We start from the raw sequence: 26953 nt of genomic DNA on the forward strand, positions 1-26953 counted from the left end.
TGGGGGAGGCAGAGTGGAGAAGCCAGGGTAGGGGAGGCAGGGTAGGGGAGGCAGGGTAGGGGAGGCAGGGTAGGGGAGGCAGGGTGGGGGAGGCAGAGTGGAGAAGGCAGGGTAGGGGAGGCAGGGTAGGGGAGGCAGAGTGGAGAAGGCAGGGTAGGGGAGGCAGGGTAGGGGAGGCAGGGTAGGGGAGGCAGGGTAGGGGAGGCAGAGTGGGGGAGGCAGGGTAGGGGAGGCAGGGTGGGGGAGGCAGGGTAGGGGAGGCAGGGTAGGGGAGGCAGGGTAGGGGAGGCAGGGTAGGGGAGGCAGGGTAGGGGAGGCAGGGTGGGGGAGGCAGGGTCACGTGGGACCCTTGAGGGTGGTGTCAGGGTGGGGAGGCAGGGTGGGCAGGGTCACTTGGGAACCTTGAGGGGGGTGTCAGGGTGGGGAGGCAGGGTGGGGGATGCAGGGTCACTTGGGACCCTTGAGGGTGGGGTCAGGGGGAGGCAGGGTCACTTGGGACCCTTGAGGGTGGGGTCAGGGTGGGGAGGCAGGGTGGGGGATGCAGGGTCACTTGGGACCCTTGAGGGTGGGGTCAGGGGGAGGCAGGGTCACTTGGGACCCTTGAGGGTGGGGTCAGGGTGGGGAGGCAGGGTCACTTGGGACCCTTGAGGGTGGTGTCTGTCTCGGTGGACTGGCGGCCGTCATTCCAGGCCTCACGGGTGCTCTTCAGAGCCTGGGTCCTCTGCTGGTCCACCACCACGTAGTCCACACGCTCGTCTGAGCACACCTGCCCCGGACCGGTACTCTTCTTCAGGGACACACACACACACACAGAGAGGGACACACAAACACGCAGGGACACACACACACAGGGTCACACACACAGGGTCACACACACAAGGCAAGTGAATTCCTTAATACAGAAGCCCATGTCAATGAGAAATATGTGTATGTGTACCTGTGTGTGTGTGTGTATATATGTGTGTGTGTGTATATGTATGTTTTGGTACCAGTGTACGTGTGTGTGTGTGTGCGTGCGTGCCTCCTGACCTTCTTAGGTGGAGTGGCCTTGCCAGGATCCAGGTCCAGGTCCAGGTACTCCACCTGCTTGTCTCCTTTAGGCTTCACCAGTGGGCTGCTCCCCCCATCTGCTGCCATGGGAGCGGACAGCTTCATGCCCTGCTGCAGGGGAAGAACATACCAAGTATGAGGGGGGGAGGGGGTCAGGCACGGTTAAGTTACCCCAGGGCAAAAACCACGCAAACTTCAAAGTCCCAGGTAAATAGCTGAAATGGCTTAAACCTCACAGGGTTTAGGACCCAGAGCTGCTTTTCTGTGGCTAAAAAACAAAAGTTAACGTGCAGCGGTTCCTACAGGGTGAATAATAACCACCAGCATGCAGGTGCTGTCAGGTGGCTCTGGGAGAAGCTAACTGGGGTCAGAACTAGAACACGTAACAACCAAACACCCTTTCATCTGAGGTTGGCTCCCAGGACAAACTACTCCTTCTCTTCTCAGCAGCATCTCTTTATTATTAGACCACAACAAACAGCCTGTGGAACATGCTTGAAGTGGAGGGTTTTAGTGTGTTTGGGGGTTTAGGTAATCAAACCTGGCAACCTGCGTTTGTCAAACCTGGCAACCCAGCTCACCTCTATGGCGTCAAGGCCCTCCATCTCCCTCCTAACAGGGGTGATGGGGACAGAGCAGTAGAAGGACTCTTCTCTACAGGCACGGAGAAGAGGAGGAGAGGAGGAAGAGAGGGGAGGAGGAGGGCAGGAGGAGAGGAGGGCAGGGGAGGGGAGGAGGAGAAGAGGAGGGGAGGAGGAGAGGGGAGGGCAGGAGGAGAGGAGAGGGCAGGAGGAGAGGGCAGGAGGAGAGGAAGGGAGGAGGAGAGGGCAGGAGGAGAGGAGGGGAGGAGGAGAGGGCAGGAGGAGAGGAGGGGAGGAGGAGAGGGGAGGGCAGGAGGAGAGGTGAGGTGGAGGAGGGCAGGAGGAGAGGAGGGCAGGGGAGAGGAGGGCAGGAAGAGAGGAGAGGTGGAGGAGAGGAGGGCAGGGGAGAGGAGGGCAGGAAGAGAGTAGGGGAGGGGAGGAGGAGAGGGCAGGAGGAGAGGAGGGCAGGAGGAGAGGAGGGGAGGAGGAGAAAGCAGGAGGGGAGGAGGAGAGCAGGACGAGAGGAGAGGTGGAGAGGAGGAGGGGAGGGCAGGATGAGAGGTGAGGTGGAGGAGAGGAGGGCAGGAGGAGAGGAGGAGGAGAGGTGAGGTGGAGAGGAGAAGGGAGGAGTAGGGCAGGGGAGGAGGAGAAGGGGAGGGCAGGAGGAGAGGAAACGGATGGTCAGAAAGAACACAAGGGAAACTGAAGAGATGGAGGAGAGGACTGGAGGAAAAGGAGACGAGTGCAGGACCCCAGGAAGAACAGAACCACCACGTCAAAACATCACACACACACAAGAAATTGACCCATTTCTGTGCGTTATACTTGATGTTAAAGCGATTCGATAGAAGTATATTGATAAAGAAACTGGAAGACTTCCAGGTAGTCAGTACACCCCGCTGAACATAGTTTGATGTGAAGGACAAACTGTACTGGGGCAGCAACAAAAATGGGTCCTTGATGACGAGTAACCAATCACAAACAACATGCTGGGAAAACCAAGACCAGGAGAGCGATATTTCCAAAGAAGGGAATCATTGGGGGGGGGGGGGGGGGCAGGTAATGAAAAAGAGGAGCAAAGATAAGATGAAATGCTGTGGGGGTAGAGAGGAGAAGAGCTTAAGAGATGAGTCCTCTACTGAAGAGAGATACTGTCTACTGGAGCTGGGCCTGTCACCATAGAACATTATGGATGACATCTAAAACATATTAGAGATGTCATTAAGGAATTTCGACGCAGGAATCTAACTTTCACTGATCTCCTTTAAAGGAACCTCACCCAGCACCTCTCTGCATGTGGACTAGGTGGTTACTGTGAGAATGACCTTTTATCTAGGTGGTATCTGTGATATTACTGTGAAAAGGACCTTTTAACGTGTTGCATGTGAGGTGAGATGATGTTGTTGCACTGTGTCTTGTGAACACAAACTGTTCCTTGACACTAGGCGCTGTAATACTGTTTGAACTGTCTGGTTATTTTAACACAAACCTCATCTCTACATGGACTTTGTTGTGTCCTTTTTGGATCAACTTATGTGCTAAGTCTTTGGATCTGGATAAGAGCGTCTACTAAATGACTAAATGTAAGTCTTATGAGGTGTGTGTGTGTGTGTTCATGTGTATGTAGTTGTGTGTGTGCGCATGTGCATGAGTGTGTGTGCGTGCATGTGCGTGCTACGTACGGGCTCGTCTGAGGGCATGCTAGGGACCATGGGAACATAGTTCTCATCACAGTCGTCAGAGTCAGAGCTGGAGCCACTCTGGAGGGAGGGGGGCCGAGGGGGAAGCTGGAACCTGGAGGAGCTGGGGAGAGCCACAGCTGTTACACACACACACACACACACACAGCTGGGGAGAGCCACAGCTGTTACACACACACACACACACACACACAGCTACAACCACAAATACACACGCACTGGTGCGAACACACACAGGCATCTCTCCAAGATATGTTCACTTTTACACACAGAGCAGGACATGGTGTCTGAAGACTGCAGATTAAAATGAGTCCACAGAAAAACCACAGCAAGACAAACACACACCATGCTTGGCTTTGACTACAATGAATGCAAGGTTAGAACACACTTCTAATATCCATAGGCCTCATTTGAATTCTCTAAAATACAACCTTCCTTCCTTCGTTATCATGGGGTAGGTAGGGATAGAGGGAGAGTGAGAGAGGGAGGGAGGATGTATTTCTGAAGGAACCAAACGGGACCCTAGCTCATGCCAGGAGAGAGAGAGAGAGAGCGAGCGAGGTAGACACTTACTCCCGGGCGAACGACCTGGTGACGGGCGAGCGAACGGGCGCACATGGCTCCTCCCACTCTGGAAGAGGCTTGATGTCCAGCGGGGCGGGTTTAGCTGTGATAGGAGCAACCATCCATCAATCACCTCATCACCATGACAAAACCACAACACGGAAGGATACTCCAAAGAAATGTTTTGGAGTTGCAGGTGCAGTATTTGACCATGAGGGGGAGCCAGTGAGCTATGTGCAAACTGAATATTAATCACAATTATGAGATTTCTCTGCTAGATGTTCTGAGATATCATGAAAGCCAAACGTTCCAGCATGGTTGACAAGAGGACCAAACCTGGCAACCCAGCATGGCTGCAGGTTCAGATGAGCTGTATTCAGGCTGAACTCAACACATATGCTGCTGTGTGTCTACAGTGCTACAGTTCAGAGTGTGTGTGTGTTACTGAGGAGAGCTCAGCCCATATGCTGCTGTGTGTGTGTTACTGAGGAGAGCTCAGCCCATATGCTGCTGTGTGTGTACAGTGCTACAGTTCAGAGTGTGTGTGTGTGTTACTGAGGAGAGCACAGTCCCTTCACTAAGAAGATTATGCTTCTTGCTACAGAACGCTATCCTGGGTTACCTCATGTTCAAGATATCCTGTGGCACCTCATGTTGAAGCTAATCTGTTAACTCATGTTGAAGCTAACCCTTCACCGTCAACATGGGGTACCACAGGTTAGCTTCAGCATGATTACCACAGGTTAGCTTCAACATGGGGTACCACAGGTTAGCTTCAACATCAGGTACCACAGGTTAGCTTCAACATGGGGTACCACAGTTTAGCTTCAACATGGGGTACCACAGGTTAGCTTCAACATGGGGTACCACAGGTTAGCTTCAACATGAGGTACCACAGGTTAGCTTCAACATGGGGTACCACAGGTTAGCTTCAACATCAGGTACCACAGTTTAGCTTCAACATGGGGTACCACAGGTTAGCTTAAACATGGGGTAACACAGGTTAGCTTCAACATGGGGTACCACAGGTTAGCTTCAACATGGGGTACCACAGGTTAGCTTCAACATGAGGTACCACAGGTTAGCTTCAACATGGGGTACCACAGGTTAGCTTCAACATCAGGTACCACAGGTTAGCTTCAACATGGGGTAACACAGGTTAGCTTCAACATTACCGTATTTTATGGAAAATAAACCGCGGCTTGTACTCTGATTTTACAGTTTTCTTGTGCGGCTTATATTTCGAAGCGGCTTATAGTCCGGTTTTAGAACAAAAAAATGGCTTTGTCTCAAGATCTCTACAGACCGTGCAGCTAATTTAATGCTCAACACTTGAACGGGGGCTTATTACTTGAAAGAGGAATTATTTACGATGTGCCACAGGTTAACTTCAACATCAGGTAACACAGTTTAGCTTCAACATGGGGTACCACAGGTTAGCTTCAACACGATGTACCACAGGTTAGCTTCAAGCAGTGTGCGAATTATACAATGACAATCGGGGGGGTCAACAAGGAGGGAGTCAGGTGGCTGAGCGGTTAGGGAAGCGGGCTAGTAATCTGAAGGTTACCAGTTCGATTCCTGTCCGTGCAAAATGCCGAATGTCCCTGTACTTACTGTAAGTCGCTCTGGATAAGAGCGTCTGCTAAAATGACTAAATGTAAATGTAAACAAGCTTCTGTATTGCACACTGCCTGGTCACTCGCGCGCGGTGTTTCTTGAGTTTTATTGGGAACTGGTCACTCGCGCTGTGTTTATTGAGTGAATTTTGACTATGGCAGTCAGTGTAATAGTGGTATTTCCTGCCATAAAGTTAACATTTCTGTGTATCGCCAACCTGTTATTGAATGAATATGGTAACTATATTGTGATATTTACGTTTACAGGTAAGAACGATATATAAATGTATCGACCCCCCCCGACCTGTGGTTTTTACCTCTTTTGGGGGGGTCCGAGCCTTAATCGGGGGGGTCAGACCCCCCGTAATTCGCACACTGGCTTCAAGATGAGGTACCACAGGTTATCTTCAACATGGGGTACCACAGGTTAGCTTCAACATGAGGTACCACAGGTTAGCTTCAACATGAGGTACCACAGGTTAGCTTCAACATGGGGTACCACAGGTTAGCTTCAACATGAGGTACCACAGGTTAGCTTCAACATGAGGTACCACAGGTTAGCTTCAACATGGGGTACCACAGGTTAGCTTCAACATGAGGTACCACAGGTTAGCTTCAACATGAGGTACCACAGGTTAGCTTCAACATCAGGTACCACAGGTTAGCTTCAACATCAGGTAACACAGTTTAGCTTCAACATCAGGTACCACAGGTTAGCTTCAACATCAGGTAACACAGTTTAGCTTCAACATGATGTACCACAGGTTAGCTTCAATGTAGAAATGCCCATCAGCGCATACTGGGGCCTTTATCAGGGCAGGTTAGGTGTTGGGGTTAGGATTAGGTGTTGGGTTTATGTTTAGAGGTTAGGTAGGTGAGGGGTTGGGTGTTTAGACATTCATGAGTAGGAAAGGTCAACAATTAAATCACAATACAGTCTGATCACACACACAATCTTAAAAAGATATTTGCCCTAAAAACGTCACATCACGACAGATCAGTGATAGACCTCAGGACAGACATCAGCTATCACACAATGCACCAAGTTCCAGCATGCCACAAGTTGGAGTGACAAAACGACAGAGAGAGAGAGACAGACAGATACAGACAGAGAGAGACAGAGAGTATAAAGGCCGATTTATACTTCTGCGATTTTACGGAGACAGAGACAGGGAACGCCCTCTCCGTCAAGGAACGCCCTCTCTGTGCCCTCTCCGAGCCCCTCGGAGAGCTCTACGTGCACCTCCTGATTTTCCTGACTATCCGCCCGTCCGTCCGTCATTTTACGGATACCCCTTGGCTGTGATTGGTCCGTATTAAAAACCGCTTGCGGCGGGGGCGGGGTTGCCGTGACCAACAAGAGAACAAAATCCTTTGACCGCCATTGTTGTAAGTTTTTACAATTCATATTTCAGCTAAACAGTACATGTAAATCAGCATCTGAATTAAAATGTGACGAGAAATGGACAGTGTAGTTGCTGAAAATGTGCTTATTTTATTGATGAAACGGGTAATTTGTAAATTTGATATAACTTTTCGATAACTTAGCTAGCATCGCAGTACAGCGCCACATGCTCTTCTGGCAGTGAATTGTTTTCAGCACCCACAGCCTTCGGAGTACTATAAATTCAACCAATCCGTCCGACTCCGTGCGTGCGTCTGTCCGTAACGGAGTCGGAGAAGTATAATTCGGCCTTAAGGGAGAATGAGAAATCCAGAAGACAGAACGGAGACAGAATAGACAGACAGAATGGAGAGACAGTTGTTGTTTGGAACAAGATGGCAGCTGGCGTACCAAGATGGCGGCTGGTGTACGTACCCTTGCGTTGTCTCATGAACTCCCCCACAGTGTGGGAGTCAGTGCGCTCTAGCCCCGCCCCCTTAGCCCTGATTACCTTGGGGCTCTGACCTGATTGGTGGGAGAAGACTGGGCTCAGAGACACAGGATCTCCATAAACCTTACAACGTCCTCCTAACTAACCAGACACACCCATCCATCCCCTCCATCCATCCTTCCTAACTAACCCTGCCATGCAAGCAGCGCAAACACAGCCACACATCCATCCCTCATGCCTTCGCCAGACATCACCAGCTGGTAAACGCACAGACACCGGCGTTGCTGCAACGGTAGAGCAAACGTGTCCCATCATGCACGTGCATGCAATTGAGAGAGAGATAGAAGGTACAGAGAGGAAATAGAAAGAGAGAGTTAAAGGGGGATTGAGAGGCAAAGAGATAGAGAGGCAAAGATAGAGAGAGGGGTACAGAGAGAGAGGTACAGAGAGAGAGAGAGAGGTAGAGAGAGAGGTACAGAGAGAGACGTACAGAGAGAGAGGGGTACAGAGAGAGAGGCTATGACCCAGGCAGCAGGAGTTATGCGAGTAGGGAGGACAGTGTGTGCAGGGTCCCTCCAAGCTCCACCTTCTACCTCCTTATCTCCCTCACTCTTCCCTCCTCTCCCCTTCCCAGTCTCCCTTTCCCCTCCATCTCCTCTTTCTCCCCCTCTTTCCCTCCTCCTCCAGGCCAGTTTCCATATCCTCCCCCTGCTCCTCCCCCATCAAAGCCTCTCTTTCAATCGGGACACAAAGGGCAGCAAGGTGACAGCTCTGGCCCGCAGCTCCTCCGGGCCAGGGCCCCGGCCCTCTCCCACAGCCCCAGAATGGCCCCTTCACCCTGGGCACAAATGGCCCTTTGACTGGGAAGGGGGTGGAGGAGGGAGATGGGGGGAGGCTAAAAAGCTAAAAAGACAGGATAAGAGAGTAGAGGAGGGGAAGGGTGCTTATCTGGGACACAGCAGGGATGGTTAGGGGATGGCTGGAGACTAACGCTGCTCTTTTAGTTTCACACCCTCCACACACACCCTGCTACACACCCCCTCCCCACACACCCCCTCCCCACACACACCCTCCCCACACACACCCTCCCCACACACACCCTCCCCACACACACCCTCCCCACACACACCCCCTCCCCACACACGTAACTGTGCCTCAGCTCTGGAGTAGGTTAGAGGTTAAAGCTCGAACAGAAGCAAGGTTGTGTTAAAAACAGAGTAGGACACACACAACCTTTATACACACAAACACATACACACACACACCTCCATCCCCAACACACACACACCTCCATCCCCAGCACACACAGTCCTCCATCCCCAACACACACAGTCCTCCATCCCCAACACACACAGTCCTTCCTCCCCAACACACACAGTCCTCCATCCCCAACACACACAGTCCTCCATCCCCAACACACACACACCTCCATCCCCAACACACACAGTCCTCCATCCCCAACACACACAGTCCTTCCTCCCCAACACACACAGTCCTTCCTCCCCAACACACACAGTCCTCCATCCCCAACACACACAGTCCTCCATCCCCAACACACACAGTCCTCCATCCCCAACACACACACACCTCCATCCCCAACACACACAGTCCTCCATCCCCAACACACACAGTCCTCCATCCCCAACACACACACCTCCATCCCCAACACACACAGTCCTCCATCCCCAACACACACAGTCCTCCATCCCCAACACACACAGTCCTCCATCCCCAACACACACACCTCCATCCCCAACACACACAGTCCTCCATCCCCAACACACACAGTCCTCCATCCCCAACACACACAGTCCTCCATCCCCAACACACACACACCTCCATCCCCAACACACACACCTCCATCCCCAACACACACAGTCCTCCATCCCCAACACACACAGTCCTCCATCCCCAACACACACAGTCCTCCATCCCCAACACACACACACCTCCATCCCCAACACACACAGTCCTCCATCCCCAACACACACAGTCCTTCCTCCCCAACACACACAGTCCTTCCTCCCCAACACACACAGTCCTCCATCCCCAACACACACAGTCCTCCATCCCCAACACACACAGTCCTCCATCCCCAACACACACACACCTCCATCCCCAACACACACAGTCCTCCATCCCCAACACACACAGTCCTCCATCCCCAACACACACACCTCCATCCCCAACACACACAGTCCTCCATCCCCAACACACACAGTCCTCCATCCCCAACACACACAGTCCTCCATCCCCAACACACACACCTCCATCCCCAACACACACAGTCCTCCATCCCCAACACACACAGTCCTCCATCCCCAACACACACAGTCCTCCATCCCCAACACACACACACCTCCATCCCCAACACACACACCTCCATCCCCAACACACACAGTCCTCCATCCCCAACACACACAGTCCTCCATCCCCAACACACACAGTCCTCCATCCCCAACACACACAGTCCTCCATCCCCAACACACACACACCTCCATCCCCAACACACACACCTCCATCCCCAACACACACAGTCCTCCATCCCCAACACACACAGTCCTTCCTCCCCAACACACACAGTCCTCCATCCCCAACACACACAGTCCTTCCTCCCCAACACACACAGTCCTTCCTCCCCAACACACACAGTCCTCCATCCCCAACACACACAGTCCTCCATCCCCAACACACACAGTCCTCCATCCCCAACACACACAGTCCTCCATCCCCAACACACACAGTCCTTCATCCCCAACACACACAGTCCTCCATCCCCAACACACACAGTCCTTCCTCCCCAACACACACAGTCCTTCCTCCCCAACACACACAGTCCTCCATCCCCAACACACACAGTCCTCCATCCCCAACACACACAGTCCTTCATCCCCAACACACACAGTCCTCCATCCCCAACACACACAGTCCTTCCTCCCCAACACACACAGTCCTTCCTCCCCAACACACACAGTCCTCCATCCCCAACACACACAGTCCTCCATCCCCAACACACACAGTCCTCCATCCCCAACACACACAGTCCTCCATCCCCAACACACACAGTCCTCCATCCCCAACACACACAGTCCTCCATCCCCAACACACACAGTCCTCCATCCCCAACACACAGTCCTCCATCCCCAACACACACAGTCCTCCATCCCCAACACACACAGTCCTCCATCCCCAACACACACAGTCCTCCATCCCCAACACACACACCTCCATCCCCAACACACACAGTCCTCCATCCCCAACACACACACACCTCCATCCCCAACACACACACCTCCATCCCCAACACACACAGTCCTCCATCCCCAACACACACACCTCCATCCCCAACACACACAGTCCTCCATCCCCAACACACACACACCTCCATCCCAAACACACACACCTCCATCCCCAACACACACAGTCCTCCATCCCCAACACACACAGTCCTCCATCCCCAACACACACAGTCCTCCATCCCCAACACACACAGTCCTCCATCCCCAACACACACACCTCCATCCCCAACACACACAGTCCTCCATCCCCAACACACACACACCTCCATCCCCAACACACACACCTCCATCCCCAACACACACAGTCCTCCATCCCCAACACACACACCTCCATCCCCAACACACACAGTCCTCCATCCCCAACACACACACACCTCCATCCCCAACACACACACCTCCATCCCCAACACACACAGTCCTCCATCCCCAACACACACAGTCCTCCATCCCCAACACACACAGTCCTCCATCCCCAACACACACAGTCCTCCATCCCCAACACACACACCTCCATCCCCAACACACACAGTCCTCCATCCCCAACACACACACACCTCCATCCCCAACACACACACCTCCATCCCCAACACACACAGTCCTCCATCCCCAACACACACACCTCCATCCCCAACACACACAGTCCTCCATCCCCAACACACACACACCTCCATCCCCAACACACACACCTCCATCCCCAACACACACAGTCCTCCATCCCCAACACACACAGTCCTCCATCCCCAACACACACAGTCCTTCCTCCTAACCCCCTCACCTTTGCGGTCAGGTTTGAGGTGGCGGTCTACAGGGGGGGGCTGACAGTCGCTGGTGGGTCTTCGCGGGGGGGTCTTGGGGCTGGAGCGGAACCCCATGTGGGCGGGGGGGGGGACCTGCCTCCCCAGGGAGGAGACCTCCAGAGTGCCGGGGGTCATGGGGACGTAGTTGGTCTCCTGGGGCCCGTCTGAGGGGCCGGGCTGGGACGGAGAGTTGGGGTTCATGGGGACGTAGTTCTGGTCCACCTCCTCGGTGGACTGGCTCCCACACACTGGCATCATGCCCTTGTTTATCTGTGGGGGGTAGAACACACACGAGGGAGGGGGCACACACACACACAGGTGAACACACACACACTTGGGTTGGGTAATGTTTGAACGTTTTCGTTACAGATAGCAAAGCTGACACCTTTCATTTGATACCTACGCCACGGTACCACACGCCAAAGGTACCACACGATACCTTTATACCAACCCTAACCCTATACCTTCATATTCCTATACTATACCTACTATACCTTTATACTAACCCTATACCTTCACAATATATTTTATTATGCTTTAGTATGCATATCAGAAAGCCTGCTTTTCTCTGAGTGGTTATACAGTCAGCACAAACACTTGTTGGACAGCGACACGTTATATGATTCTGTCCTCTGGCACATTGAGAGGACACATTATGTGGTGTGTACATGTGAGTGTGCATGCATGTGTGTGTGTGTGTGTGTGAGTGAGAGAGAGGGCCTCCTCTTTTACACTCACAAAGTAGCTGTTGAAGCTCTCGTTGAAGTCGAAGGAGCAGGTTTTGTCGGAAGGAAAAGATCTGGGAATGGAATAGCATTCCTGCGAGCCGAAATCTGCTGGATGAGAGATCCACACGCACACAAACATGACTACCATCCAGTTATCATGTGGCCCTAACCCTACACCTAACCATCCAGTTATCATGTGGCCCTAACCCTAACCCTACCATCCAGTTATCATGTGGCCCTAACCCTAACCCTACCATCCAGTTATCATGTGGCCCTAACCCTAACATCCAGTTATCATGTGGCCCTAACCCTACACCTAACCATCCAGTTATCATGTGGCCCTAACCCTAACCATCCAGTTATCATGTGGCCCTAACCCTAACCATCCAGTTATCATGTGGCCCTAACCCTAACCATCCAGTTATCATGTGGCCCTAACCCTAACCATCCAGTTATGATGTGGCCCTAACCCTAACCATCCAGTTATCATGTGGCCCTAACCCTAACCATCCAGTTATGATGTGGCCCTAACCCTAACCATCCAGTTATCATGTGGCCCTAACCCTACCATCCAGTTATCATGTGGCCCTAACCCTACACCTAACCATCCAGTTATCATGTGGCCCTAACCCTACCATCCAGTTATCATGTGGTCCTAACCCTAACCCTACCATCCAGTTATCATGTGGCCCTAACCCTACACCTAACCCTCCAGTTATCATGTGGCCCTAACCCTAACCCTACCATCCAGTTATCATGTGGCCCTAACCCTACCATCCAGTTATCATGTGGCCCTAACCCTACACCTAACCATCCAGTTATCATGTGGCCCTAACCCTAACCCTACCATCCAGTTATCATGTGGCCCTAACCCTAACCCTACCATCCAGTTATCATGTGGCCCTAACCCTACCATCCAGTTATCATGTGGCCCTAACCCTAACCCTACACCAAACATAATACGCAGATTTTTTTCTTTTTTTTTGCGTTTATTCAGACTGATAATCTGCGGAATTACGCTAGCCTTCCTGTTCTTATGTCGGAGCGACCGAAGATGTTCCACAACAGTTTGACGCCGAATATGGTCGATAGAATGTTGACAGACTTTGCAAAACAGTATTGATCCATCCTCATAAAGATCTCCTGGAAACTCCCTGGCCCTGTCTCTTGCTGTCATTTTGGTAGATAAGTGTTTCCTTTTCAATTCTTAGCATTTGTGGCTAAAGTTTTAATAATAGAGACGTAATATGAGTTGAAACGTTTATTTACATTTTGCCTCAGACCAATGTGTTCTACTTGAAAATCTGCGGGTTTTCGTCGGAATTCTGTGCCCGCGTATTACGCTTGGGCCTGCTGATGAGCCTCAACTGTAAGAGAACTCTGGTAGGTGTAATCCCACCTGTCACCACTGGAGGGGGCTGTGAGGAGAGGAAGTCTGCTGAACTGAACAGGAAGTCTGCCTGACATACCTTTCCGGATGCGGGAGGAGTCCATGGTGCCGATGGTGTTGCTACGCAACGCTTTGCTCCCAACACTGCTGGGAACACAGTAGTTCCCATCCGTCTCCGACACGGAGCGCGGCGTGCAGTACACGTCTGAGGGGGAGCGCTCAGCCGGGGGCCCCGGGGGGTTCCCCCCTGACAGGGAGCTGAGGGAGGGCTTGGGGGGCCTTGGAGGGGGAATGTCCCCCCCGCCCTCTGACCCCCCCGCCCCCACGGAGGAGCTACGAGGGACCTGATAGGTGCAGTTGCTCCCCGGGGTGGGTGGGATGTCGTAGCTGACTGACAGGTTCCGTATCTGCGTCTCCATGGAGGGCTTCCGTGATGGTGTGTTGAAGACGTAGAGCTCCACCTCCCCTGGGTCCTGGGAGGGCGAGGGGGCGGGGCCGGTGAGGACAGTGTCCTGGGAGAAGCTGCGGGGGAGGTGGTAGAGGGAGGCGGAGTCTATCGAGGGCCCGCGGGAGGGGGGGGAGTCGTACAGGGAGGGGGCACCGTTGTGGGAGGACGTGTGTTTGGAGGAGGAGGGGGGGGTGCGTCGGGAGGGGAGGTTGTCGTTCAGGTCAGTCTCTGAGGAGGTGGACTTGGAACAGTCATGAGCCCTGGGAAGGGGGGGGGGGGAGACACAGGTTAGGGAGGTAAACCTCTTGTTCAACACACACAGCAGTGTTGCTCTGCAGTCACATGACCAGGGTGAGCTCAGACAAGGAGGTCTGCTGGTGACGACATATTGTCCTGCTGAGTAACATCTGACTGTTCACAGCTGACTGCTGGGAACACACAGAGCAGGAGGAGGAGGAGGAGGAGGAAGAGAGAGGAGGAGGAGAGGGGAAGAAGAAGAGGAGGGGCAGGAACAGCAGGAGGAGGAGGGCGAGGAGGAGGAGGAAGAGAGAGGAGGAGGAGAGGGGAAGAAGAAGAGGAGGGGCAGGAACAGCAGGAGGAGGAGGGCGAGGAGGAGGAGGAACAGCAGGAGGAGGGCGAGGAGGAGGGAGGAACAGCAGGAGGAGACGAGGAGGAGACGAGGAGGAGGAGGAACAGCAGGAGGAGGGCGAGGAGGAGGGAGGAACAGCAGGAGGAGACGAGGAGGAGACGAGGAGGAGGGAGGAACAGCAGGAGGAGGAGGGCGAGGAGGAGGGAGGAACAGCAGGAGGAGACGAGGAGGAGACGAGGAGGAGGGAGGAACAGCAGGAGGAGGAGGGCGAGGAGGAGGAGGAACAGCAGGAGGAGGAGGGCGAGGAGGAGGGAGGAACAGCAGGAGGAGACGAGGAGGAGACGAGGAGGAGGGAGGAACAGCAGGAGGAGACGAGGAGGAGACGAGGAGGAGGGAGGAACAGCAGGAGGAGGCGAGGAGGAGGAGGAACAGCAGGAGACGAGGGTTGAGCTTTACAGATCAACAGGAAAATGGGCTACCCAGAGTTTTCCAGTGACTGCTGTTTGGGAGGTGAGGGGTCAACATGGTCACACACTGTTTGGGAGGTGAGGGGTCAACATGGTCACTCACACACACACTGTTTGGGAGGTGAGGGGTCAACATGGTCACTCACACACACGCACCTGTGCGGGCTGGGATTAGTTGTATTAATCCTAAAATATCTGTGTGTGTGGCTGTGTGTGTGTAGCTGTGTCATTTAGTCATTTAGCAGACGCTCTTATCCAGAGCGACTTACAGTAAGTACAGGGACATTCCCCCCGAGGCAAGTAGGGTGAAGTGCCTTGCCCAAGGACACAACGTCATTTGGCACGGCCAGGAATCGAACTGGCAATCTTCAAATTACTAGCCCGCTTCCCTAACCGCTCAGCCACCTGACTCCCTGTGTAGCTGTGTCTATAAGTGTGTGTGTGTGTGTGTATATATATATATATGTGTGTGTGTATGTGTATGTATATATATATGTGTGTGTGTGTGTATGTGTATGTATATATGTGTGTGTGTGTGTATGTATGTATATATGTGTGTGTGTGTGTGTATGAGCGCCTCATCTATGAATGTGTGTCAGTCCACACCAGCAGGCAGAACTAGCTGGCTAGCCACTCACAGACTAGGAGGAGGAGTCCTGCTCTCACACTCCTCTAGGAGCAAGTACTCCACTGGGGAGGGGCCACCCCGTACTGGACTACAACGCAGGGAGAGATGGGAAACGGAGTGAGACAGTGACAGAGGGAGCTGACAGTGGCAGACTTCTGGAGCTAGCAGCATGAGACATTTGGGAAAAGACAAGAGTCCAGCTGACTGAAGATGGCAAACCTGAATAAAACAATAATGCGCAAAAAACATATATAAACAATAACATAAACATCAGACATTTAGAAAGGCCAGTTTGAAGAAGAGAAAATCACTGAGGTATACCACACAAACACAAAGGACAAGATTAGAGATGATCAAGCTACAGTAAGACCACACACACACCCTCCACCCTCACACACACACCCTCCACCCTCACACACACACCCCCTCCACCCTCACACACACCCTCCACCCTCACCCTCCACCCTCACACACACACCCCCTCCACCCTCACACACACCCTCCACCCTCACACACACACCCTCCACCCTCACACACACCCCCTCCACCCTCACACACACACACACACACCCTCCACCCTCACACACACACACACCCTCCACCCTCACACACACACACACACCCCCTCCACCCTCACACACACACACCCTCCACCCTCACACACACCCCCTCCACCCTCACACACACACCCCCTCCACCCTCACACACACACCCCCTCCACCCTCACACACACCACCTCCACGCTCACACACACACACACCCTCCACACTCACACACACCACCTCCACCCTCACACACACACACACCCTCCACACTCACACACACCACCTCCACCCTCATACACACACCCTCCACCCTCACACCCCCTCCACCCTCACACACCACCTCCACCCTCACACACACACCCCCTCCACCCTCACACACACACCCTCCACCCTCACACACACCACCTCCACCCTCACACACACCCCCTCCACCCTCACCCCCTCCACCCTCACACACACACCCTCCACCCTCACACACACACCCTCCACCCTCACACACACACCCTCCACCCTCACCCTCCACCCTCACACACCCTCCACCCTCACACCCCCTCCACCCTCACCCTCACACCCCCTCCACCCTCACACACACACACCTGTTGGGCTCTGGCTTCTTGCTCTCACAGTTAGCCAGCCAGAGGTAGTCTTGGGGCTCGTCCAGGCTGGACTGGGAGTCCAGGTGACGCACACTGACGGGCTGGTAGGGGGGGGGCACTCCGGCCCCCACCCCTAGGGGAGGGGGCGTGTCCACCACCGAGCTGCTGCTGCCTGATTGGTGGGCTGCCTTCACAGCTTCTAGACAAAGAGGGAGGGGGGGAGAAAGGGGAAAGAGAGAGAAAGAGTGAGGGAGAGAGGAATGGAGATGGAGAGTGAGCGAGAGGTGTGTGTGAGCATTGTACAAAAGTCTCTCTCTCTCTCATTTTACATACAGAGCTCTCATTCATTCTGACCATCCCCCCTCTCCCTCCCCCCAGCCCATCCCTCTCTCCCTCCCCCCAGCCCATCCCTCTCTCCCCTCCCCTCCCCTCCCACACTGTGGCTGATCTCTCCCCTCCCACACTGTGGCTGATCTCTCCCCTCCCCTCCCACACTGTGGCTGATCTCTCCCCTCCCCTCCCACACTGTGGCTGATCTCTCCCCTCCCCTCCCACACTGTGGCTGATCTCTCCCCTCCCCTCCCACACTGTGGCTGATCTCTCCCCTCCCCTCCCACACTGTGGCTGATCTCTCCCCTCCCCTCCCACACTGTGGCTGATCTCTCCCCTCCCCTCCCACACTGTGGCTGATCTCGAGCGAATAGTGTCTTACTGAGTGTACTTCGTGACTGCCATCTGACTGTAAGTAAGCAGAGTTTGTTTCATTCATTTGTGTTTTGCTAAAACTTTGCCTCAAGGACAGAGGGTAAGGGTATAGCAGCTAAATTGGTCAATAGGTAGCTAGCTAGAGATCGAGTTTCAGGGTACTTGCCGCCGAGTGAGACCCTGGCTTTGTTTACATAATTAGGGCCCTAATTATGAGCTACGTGGCTGTGAATGGACCCATCTCTGTTTGATTTTTGAGACTTGTGTGTGTAAGAGTGTGTGTATGTGTGTTTGTGTAAGAGTGTGTGTGGGGGTACAGCCAAGGTCAGACTTTCGTTATAAGAGCAGTTGGCTCCTGCAGCTTGGTGGACATGACTCCAGCAGTCTTCTCTACGTTTGTGTCTATCACATGGAGGGGCAGGGCTCTCATGTTTAAAAAGAAGCCATCTGATTGGCTATCTCCTACCCCAGCCTCCCTTTGATTGGCTCTTACCGTCGTCGGTGGGGTTAAAACCACAGATGTCGCAGATGCAGCGGACCCACTTGTTCATGTCGTCCTCCGTGTCCGCCACCAGGTAAAACACGCGGTCGATGGTCTTGATGTCGAAGATGAAGCTGTGCTCCAGGTCTTTCTTGTTGAACGTCAGACCTGCATCCACCTGAGATCATGTAGAGCAACAGTAAAAAAGAGGCAGGATTTAGCATTTAGCTCATAGCGTTATGGCTAAATATGTAGATCTGTGTACCTGTTCACACAGGTTGAGGTCGATCACTCTGATGGGCTTCTTGGCGTGGTCATTCTTATAGTACTCCAGCACGTCTGGGTCACCTGTCAGACGACCACTCCGAAGAATGAACCAGCGCTTCTTCCATGCCTGGAGAGAGGGAGGAGGAGGGGCGAGGGGGAGAGGGAGGAGGAGGGGCGAGGGAAGAGGAGTAGGAGCGAGGGGGAGGACAGAGAGGAGGAGGAGGGAGGTAGAGAAAGGACAGATATGAGTCATATAAAAAACATTGAAGCCCCCCCCAGACCACAAACATGGTGGCTGATAGCTGCTGCTGCTGTTGTTGTTGTTGTTGACCTGCTCTGGCCACACCCACACCATAACATTGTTAGACGGGCCACACCCACACCATAACATTGTTAGACGGGCCACACCCACACCATAACGTTGTTAGACGGGCCACACCCACACCATAACGTTGTTAGACGGGCTCTCTCTTCGTCTGTCTCTCCCTCCATCGCCACAATAATAAACTGGCGAATGGGAACCCCCTGTGCCCCATTCGCCACAGGAGAAACAGATACAGAAACAGAGAAGGCACACACACTGAATGTAAAGGTCAGCATGCCATCACCCTCCACAGTACTGCTCCTATTCTCAACCCCAGCCCTGGAGACACCACATCCTGGAGACACCACATCCTGGAGACACCACATCCTGGAGACATCACATCCACACCAGCCCCGGAGACACCACATCCTGGAGACACCACATCCTGGAGACACCACATCCTGGAGACACCACATCCACACCAGCCCCGGAGACACCACATCCTAGATACACCACATCCACACCAGCCCCGGAGACACCACATCCTGGAGACACCACATCCACCCCAGCCCTGGAGACACCACATCCTGGAGACACCACATCCACCCCAGCCCTGGAGACACCACATCCTGGAGACACCACATCCTAGAGACACCACATCCACCCCAGCCCTGGAGACACCACATCCTGGAGACACCACATCCACCCCAGCCCTGGAGACACCACATCCTAGAGACACCACATCCACCCCAGCCCTGGAGACACCACATCCTGGAGACACCACATCCACCCCAGCCCTGGAGACACCACATCCTGGAGACACCACATCCTGGAGACACCACATCCACCCCAGCCCTGGAGACACCACATCCTGGAGACACCACATCCACACCAGCCCCGGAGACACCACATCCTGGAGACACTCAGAACTTTCCCCAGATCAAACTACAATATCAAATAAGATAAAACTACATTTTCCATGAGTCCATACTAAGCACCGGTCAGGTTGCAGTCCACACAATGAAAAACAACATAAATATCTCATATACACTGTGTGTGTGTTTGAGCGTGTGTTAGAGAGACAGAGAGAGTGTGTGTTAGAGAGTGAGTGACAGAGAAAGAGAGAGAGACTGAGAGAGAGAGAGAGAGAGAGGGAGACAGAGAGAGAGAGGAAGACAGAGAGAGAGAGGGAGACAGAGAAGGAGTGTGGTGGTCCATGACAAAGCAGTCTGGGGTCCGGTTACCCCCTGGGGACGTGGATGGGGGTGGGCAGGGGATTGGGTTACCATGGTCACACCCTGTCCTGGGTAAAGAGGGTGAGGCCTCGTTTAGCCACAGAGACATACTCACTGGTGGATTCACATAGTTTTTACCACATTACAGACGTGTGTTTAGTCGTAGCAGCTAGGCTAGCAGGTTAGGGTTAGGTCTTGTAGCAGCTAGGCTAGCAAGTTAGGGTTGGGTCCTGTAGCAGCTAGGCTAGCAAGTTAGGGTTGGGTCCTGTAGCAGCTAGGCTAGCAAGTTAGGGTTAGGTCATGTTGTCAGCACAGAGGCCAGTCCTCCCCCCCCTTGTGACTGAGCTCTACTGTCAGGCGACAACCACCACACTATACTGCTCTTAAAATGACTCAACCCAGAAAAATGACCAACGGTGGTACCCAGTGGAAGCGGCCTCACTCTGTGGTGAATCCAACACACCTCATTCCTCCTCAGTGTGTCAGCTGCAGGACCTACCTTGTCTGCGTGGTGCTCAGCCCAGAGAGGAGAGCCTCTGTGGGGTCACCTGCTCCACGCCAGCCCCCTGCTCCCCTCCATGCCCTGGGCTTCGCTGCTCCAGCACACCCCAAACAACGGGACCCTCCACTCCCTCAACGCTCAAACCCAAAATAAATGTTTTATTTTTTTTTTTTAAAGTGTTGACAACGCTACAGTCCTGGAGAGTCACACTTTCACTCTGGAGACCGCACCAGTGTGTGTGTGTGTCTGGCTGGCTAGGGAGTGGGACCGAGTGGGACAGGGACGACAGGATACCCCTGAGTTGCAGCTGTCCCCTCCCCCCTCCCTCCCTCCCTCCCCCCCGCCCCTACTGTGGACTAGTTGGCCGATACGCAGGAAGACCCCCCTCCCCCCCAATGGCTGGACAGAGACATCATTGAAGGGGGACAAGAGGAGGGGGAGGGGAAAAGGGGTGAGGATGAGGGGGGGAGGGGGGTTAGGACTGGGGGAAAATGCCATCTAAGTGGAGTCACTCTTGACAGAGACCTAGTGACCCCGCTAGAGGGAGGGGAGGGGAAGAGAGAGAGCAATAAGGAAACAGAATGAAAGAACAAGTGTAAGACAGAAGACAGTTACTGTGAAAGAGACTCAACTGGCCTTTATGTTTCAAGTCTTCAGAGGAAGGGGGTTTGTGTGGCGTGTCTGGAGGGAGGTTTGTGTGATGTGGGTGTGTGGAAGGTGTGTGTGTGGCAGAGATGGGAAGTAACAAAGTTACTGTACTTGAGTAGATTTTCTCTGGCATCAGTATTTAAGTTCACTATAAATTTTCGGACAACTTTTACTTTCACTCCTTAAATTTTTTACACAAATATCTGTACTTTCTACTTCTTACATTTTCAAACCAGACTCATTACATTACTGTATTTAGTGGCATGTTATCTCTCTCCTCTCCAAAAGTTGCGTTATGGATGAGACAAAGGGAGTTAGTGATGTCGACATTCCTGATCACCCATGGCCATATATGAGGGAGATGTTCGGAATTGTAGGTGTCAAAAAGGATTTCTAGCGAATGAGCTGCGTGTCTAGTGTATTTTTGTATTAATGTATATGTTTATATGCACATTACATATAATGGTGTGAGGTCCAGTTACCAGCGAGACACTAAAACAGGTAGCAATATTGGCTACTTTATCAGAACCCACACTTCTTTACTTTAACTTGAAAAGTCGAAAAGTATTTTTAAACATGAGTATCTGGACTTCTACTTGAGTGAAGGATGTATGAACTTTTGCCGTCTCTGGTGTGTGTGTTATCTAACTGCTCTACAACATCTGGACCGTAGCACCACAGACCGGCCTGGCCTGGTCCTAGTCTCCACGGCGACAGGCCCCAGAAGATAACCATACACCCACAGCCCAACTGTCAACCCCCCCTCCCTACACAGATCAGTGTTTCCCACACAGACTAATTTGTGGCAGTGCGCCACAGAATCAACACAGGACGCCACATATTGCGTTTCGTTATTATTTTTTAAATTTTGTTTACGCTATTTAAAACACGCAGCGTATTCGTTCAGCTGCATTTCCTTTCCCTGCTCTCCCTCCGTCTCTCGGTCACTCACGCGTCTCTCTTACATACACACACACAGTCACAACGTCAGCACACGTTAGCAATGACGCATAGATATGCCGTTCTAGACAGACAGTGATATCAGCGAGCCCTCAGCATTAGTAGCTAAAAGTCTAGGAGACACGGGGCGACCCCCCCACCACCACAAATTGCTTTCTAATCTGTGGGAAACACTGCAGCTACAGCAGCTTATTGTGCTGTATCTCCCTCTCAAACACACACACACACACACGTTGCTGCGTCCTTTAGAGCAGCAATTCCCAACCTGGGGATGGCGACCCCCCTAGGGGTCGCTGAATATTTGAGGGGTCGCCAAGCTCACTCTAGTTTGAGGGTTTAAAGATAAATAATAAATAAATAAAAACTGTTAAACATCAACACAAATAAATACAAATTATTGCAAGTATGATAATAGTGAGTACTGTATTTTACACTAAATAAGCCGCATCGTGTACAAGCCGCACCCCCCCAGAATGAGCACTTTGTGTTTGTAAATCAGAGTATAAGCCGCACTGGAATACAAGCCGCACTTTATAAGCAAACAATGTTACGGTTGCGTGGCCCAATGCTAACAAATGATCACTTGCACGTTCATGCTATGGTTGTGGACAGCTTGGATAGCGATCTAACTAGACAACATTCCCAATCAGGGTGAACACTCAAATTATCTAAACTATAGACCATAGCATTATACATATCAAAACAGAACAAACACAACAATAGAACTCCAAACAATGCTTATTTAACTAAGCTAATGCCCTTAACTTAGTAGCTTTTCAGCTTACCGCAGGGCATTCTGGGTACCAAGAGCAATGCACGAGTATAGGCGATCTTACAGCATTGTGTAACACACTTCGGTCATTTAGTGGCAGAATCCATTGTTATGTCTACAAAATTATTTAGATATATTATAAGTTTAGCTAGCTTGCAAATCCTGAGGATAGCCTACTGTAGCAGACCTTTCCATGTGACAACGGACAAGGGTGTTTTGTCCCTCGGGAGTTGCCGTAGGCTTGATGCTGAAAGCATTACGTGAAATCAGTGAGGGCTGTTCGAATGGCGATGTCAAGAAGAGCAGTGGTAAAATACAAATTATGAAAAGAGACCGCGTCCGTGTCTTATTGTCCACACTATCATCATCTGCTAAATGACTAAATGTAATGTAAATGTACCAAAGTTGAATTAGTAGCTAATGTTGTTAGCGATGCTAGCGTTATTTTGCTAGCTAGCCTATAACATTTCACTGGGTCTTGCAGCTGTTTGATTAACTGAAATTATTATGAAATGTTATGTTCTACGAGCCATTTGCCTACTTTAGCAAGTCACTGTATTTCCAAGCCCTGATAGTGTAACTGAGAAAACAGTAAATAATTCCTCTTTCAAGTAATAAGCCCCCGTTCAAGTGTTGAGCATAAAATTAGCTGCACGGTCAGTAGAGATCTTGAGAGAAGCCACTTTTTTGTTCTAAACTATAAACCGCTTTGAAATATAAGCCGCACAAGCACAAGAAAACTGTAAAATCGGAGTACAAGCCGCAGCTTATTTTCCGTAAAATACGGTAAGCTATATGAAAAGACAAACGTTTTTATTTTGTGTTATTGCTGTGTATCGAGATACAGGCCTCTCGGAAATCAGAGAAGCGGCTAAAACAGACCTGGCAAAATTCAAACGGCTAGTTCTAGCAAAGAGTATAGAAGCACTGAAGCAACTAGAAGTGCTATATACTCTTTGGTTCTAGTGCAACGCTCAAGACAACATAGCGACTAGTCAAACAAACGATTATGGCAAAGCGCCAGGGAGAAAGATGTACGCGCAAAAAAAAAAATATATGGACAAAGTGAGAATTGAGTGTGTAATATGTGTTGTTTGGTCCTCAAGCAGAGGATAAGCGTGTGGATGTCAAGACAAATTCTCTTCTGAAGAGATTCTTTTCCGAACACGGGTACAAACGGCTCTGGCTCGTGAAAGGACCCACCTTTGCTTATATTTTTTAAATATGCAAATATCTTAACATTAATCTGGCAAAATTATTGTTTTTTAATTAATTGATATAAGCTTTAAGGTTTTTTGAGGGTGATAATTCAATTGCTACATTTGTTTTATAACAAATGTAGCAACTCACTATTACTATAGTGATTGCCATCATAAGCATAACTCTCAATGGCTTTGGCCATGTGCTATTAGCATACATAGCTTAATGTTGTTAGCATTAGCATTGCTCTCAATGGCTTTTGGCGTGAGTCCAACGTAACGTTTATATTAGGTAAAGCTCTAAAAAACGATTTAGCCTCAAATTAATGCAAATAAAATGTGCATGCACGCTCGCATTTTTTGTTGAAGCCCCCATCTACACTCACATCCAAATTTTTATAATGTCTGTGCCTACCGCCAAAATATAAATCCCATTCTAACCCTAACCCATTCTGTGGGAAACACTGGACTGGGTAAAAGCATATGCTAGCTGAGTAACATGTAAGGATGCAAGAGATGCAAGAGATGTGAGGATGTAAGAGGTGCATGAGATGTAAGAGATGTATGAGATGTAAGAGATGCAAGAGATGCAAGAGATGTGAGGATGTAAGAGGTGCATGAGATGTAAGAGATGTATGAGATGTAACCTCCCACTTCACTGACTCTTAGTCCACATGAACACCAGATACCTCCAGAAAATCACATTGCCTTCAGTCTCCAAAGCAGCGGGTCTGTCTGTCTGTGGGTCATTTCACCCAGAAACTCCCTCTAAATCGTTAGTACCCACTACCTCTACCACTCTAACCCTAACCTCTACCACTCGAACCCGCCCTAACCTCGACAACTCTCACCCTAACCCTAACCTCTACCACTCCAACCAACCCTAACCTCTACCACTCTAACCCACCCTAACCTCTACCACTCCAACCCACCCTAACCGCTACCACTCTCACCCTAACCTTAACCTCTACCACTCCAACCCACCCTAACCCTAAGCCCTACCACTCTAACCCTAACCTCTACCACTCTAACCCACCCTAACCTCTACCACTCCAACCCACCCTAACCCTAAGCCCTACCACTCTAACCCTAACCCAACCTAACCTCTACCACTCTAACCCACCCTAACCTCTACCACTCAAACCCACCCTAAACTCTACCACTCAAACCCTAAACGTTAGTACCCCCACATGCCTCTGGGAAGATAAGGGATGTCACACACACACACACACACAAAGCTTCAAGGACACACACTCCTACCAATATCCTCTGCACATTGGGTAGACAATACATTTTTCTCCAGGAGATCCTGACTGCACACTTCCTGATATTAACCCCTCCCCCACAGCAGGAGCAGGGATATGATCACCTCTAGAATCACACACCAGTAGGCCTCATCACCACCACTAACATGTCCGTAACCTGCCCGGTCTTCCTCCAGGAACTGACTGGAAAACTAGAACATGTTCACCAGCGAAGAACACATTCCACCTCCTCTATAGCAGACAAAAGACTTCACCACTATGGAGGGTCTTTTATAAACAAATTCAAAAGCAAACTTATGAACTAGCTGCTGAACTGGTGCCCTCACCACCCATTGCCGGCCCATACGCATGCAGGTTCACCTGTGTAGAGTCAGGTGATCCCTTCACCAGTATTGGGTGGTTTGTCTCAGTGGTGGCATGTGACCCACAGAGACACACATGACAGCGTTCCAGTGTGTGTGTTTAGTACAGGGTTGAACATTTGTGCATTCCTCCATGGCTGCAAATAACCTGTACTGCATCTGCTGCTGTGTAATATAACTACTCTGTCTCTCTCCGGCTCTCTGTCTCTCTCCCTCAGAGGCGAAGACCAGAGATGGCAACAGTCCACAGTACTAACCCCAACAGTCCACAGTACTAACCCCAACAGTACACAGTACTAACCCCAACAGTACACAGTACTAACCCCAACAGTACACAGTACTAACCCCAACAGTACACAGTACTAACCCTAACAGTACTAACCCCAACAGTCCACAGTACTAACCCCAACAGTACACAGTACTAACCCCAACAGTCCACAGTACTAACCCCAACAGTCCACAGTACTAACCCCAACAGTCCACAGTACTAACCCCAACAGTACACAGTACTAACCCCAACAGTCCACAGTACTAACCCCAACAGTACACAGTACTAACCCTAACAGTACTAACCCCAACAGTACACAGTACTAACCCAACAGTACACAGTACTAACCCTAACAGTACTAACCCCAACAGTACACAGTACTAACCCCAACAGTACACAGTACTAACCCCAACAGTACACAGTACTAACCCCAACAGTACTAACCCCAACAGTACACAGTACTAACCCCAACAGTACACAGTACTAACCCTAACAGTACACACGTCCTTCACTCCGTAGAAGTACAGTCATGTTTAAAAAGACTGGTAAAAGTTGAAGTACTGACTACACTTTTTCACTCAAGTTAAAGTAAAGAAGTGTGGGCTCCGACATATATTTAGGTAAAAAGTAGCTATGACTACACCTGTTTTAGTGACATGCAGGTAACTGGACCTCACATCATATTAATACATGAATACAAAAAGACAGTATAGACACGCAGCGCTTTCACCAGGAATCCTTTTTGACACTGACAATGTCGAACATCTCCCTCATATATGGAGTTGGGGGATCAGGAATGTCTCTATTCTCAGTCATGTCAACATCACTAACTCCCTCTGTCTCATCCATAATTGACCTTTTCACACACAGTGAAAGGAGAGGAGAGAGAAGGAGGAGCACAGACAAGCCTAAAACAGTAGATTAAAGCAGAGAGTCCTCATCAATGATGCAAACCTCTATTTGTAACTTTTTTTGAAAATATTGTTCTTGTTGCCTTCTGCCTTGCTCCATGGGTTAGGGTTAGTCTTCGTTGACTAGCTTACATTTGTTGTGCTGATAGCCAGGAAATGAAAAAAAGTGCGCAATGACAAGAAATAATATTGATCATGCCACCAAATATAGATTAAAGTATGTAATCTAACGAGTAAA

General features: G+C 51.1%; 1 protein-coding gene across 15 annotated transcripts in view; it reads right to left on the reverse strand.

The window, feature by feature from the left end:
* Positions 1–211: 211 nt before the first annotated feature.
* Positions 212–26953, reverse strand: part of gab1 (GRB2-associated binding protein 1) — a 40265-nt gene continuing 13523 nt past the window's right edge. The window contains exons 3-15 of one of the 15 annotated variants that reach the window (XM_062477897.1): positions 18288–18416; positions 18035–18200; positions 16837–17035; positions 15706–15783; positions 13643–14271; positions 12184–12281; positions 11424–11715; positions 7334–7423; positions 3905–3998; positions 3314–3434; positions 1030–1161; positions 626–787; positions 212–330 (exon numbers count right to left, since the gene is read on the reverse strand). In XM_062477897.1, the coding sequence (XP_062333881.1) occupies positions 632–787; positions 1030–1161; positions 3314–3434; positions 3905–3998; positions 7334–7423; positions 11424–11715; positions 12184–12281; positions 13643–14271; positions 15706–15783; positions 16837–17035; positions 18035–18200; positions 18288–18416 (2184 nt within the window). In that variant the 3' untranslated portion in view covers positions 212–330; positions 626–631. Of the gene's footprint in view, positions 331–616; positions 788–1029; positions 1162–3313; positions 3435–3904; positions 3999–7333; positions 7424–11423; positions 11716–12183; positions 12282–13642; positions 14272–15705; positions 15784–16836; positions 17036–18034; positions 18201–18287; positions 18417–20327; positions 20583–26953 lie in introns of those variants that run through there. The other 14 variants (XM_062477909.1, XM_062477896.1, XM_062477895.1 and 11 more) reach the window with 14 other exon arrangements.

The sequence above is a fragment of the Osmerus eperlanus genome, chromosome 14 (genome assembly GCF_963692335.1).
Source record: "Osmerus eperlanus chromosome 14, fOsmEpe2.1, whole genome shotgun sequence".
Taxonomy (NCBI): domain Eukaryota; kingdom Metazoa; phylum Chordata; class Actinopteri; order Osmeriformes; family Osmeridae; genus Osmerus; species Osmerus eperlanus.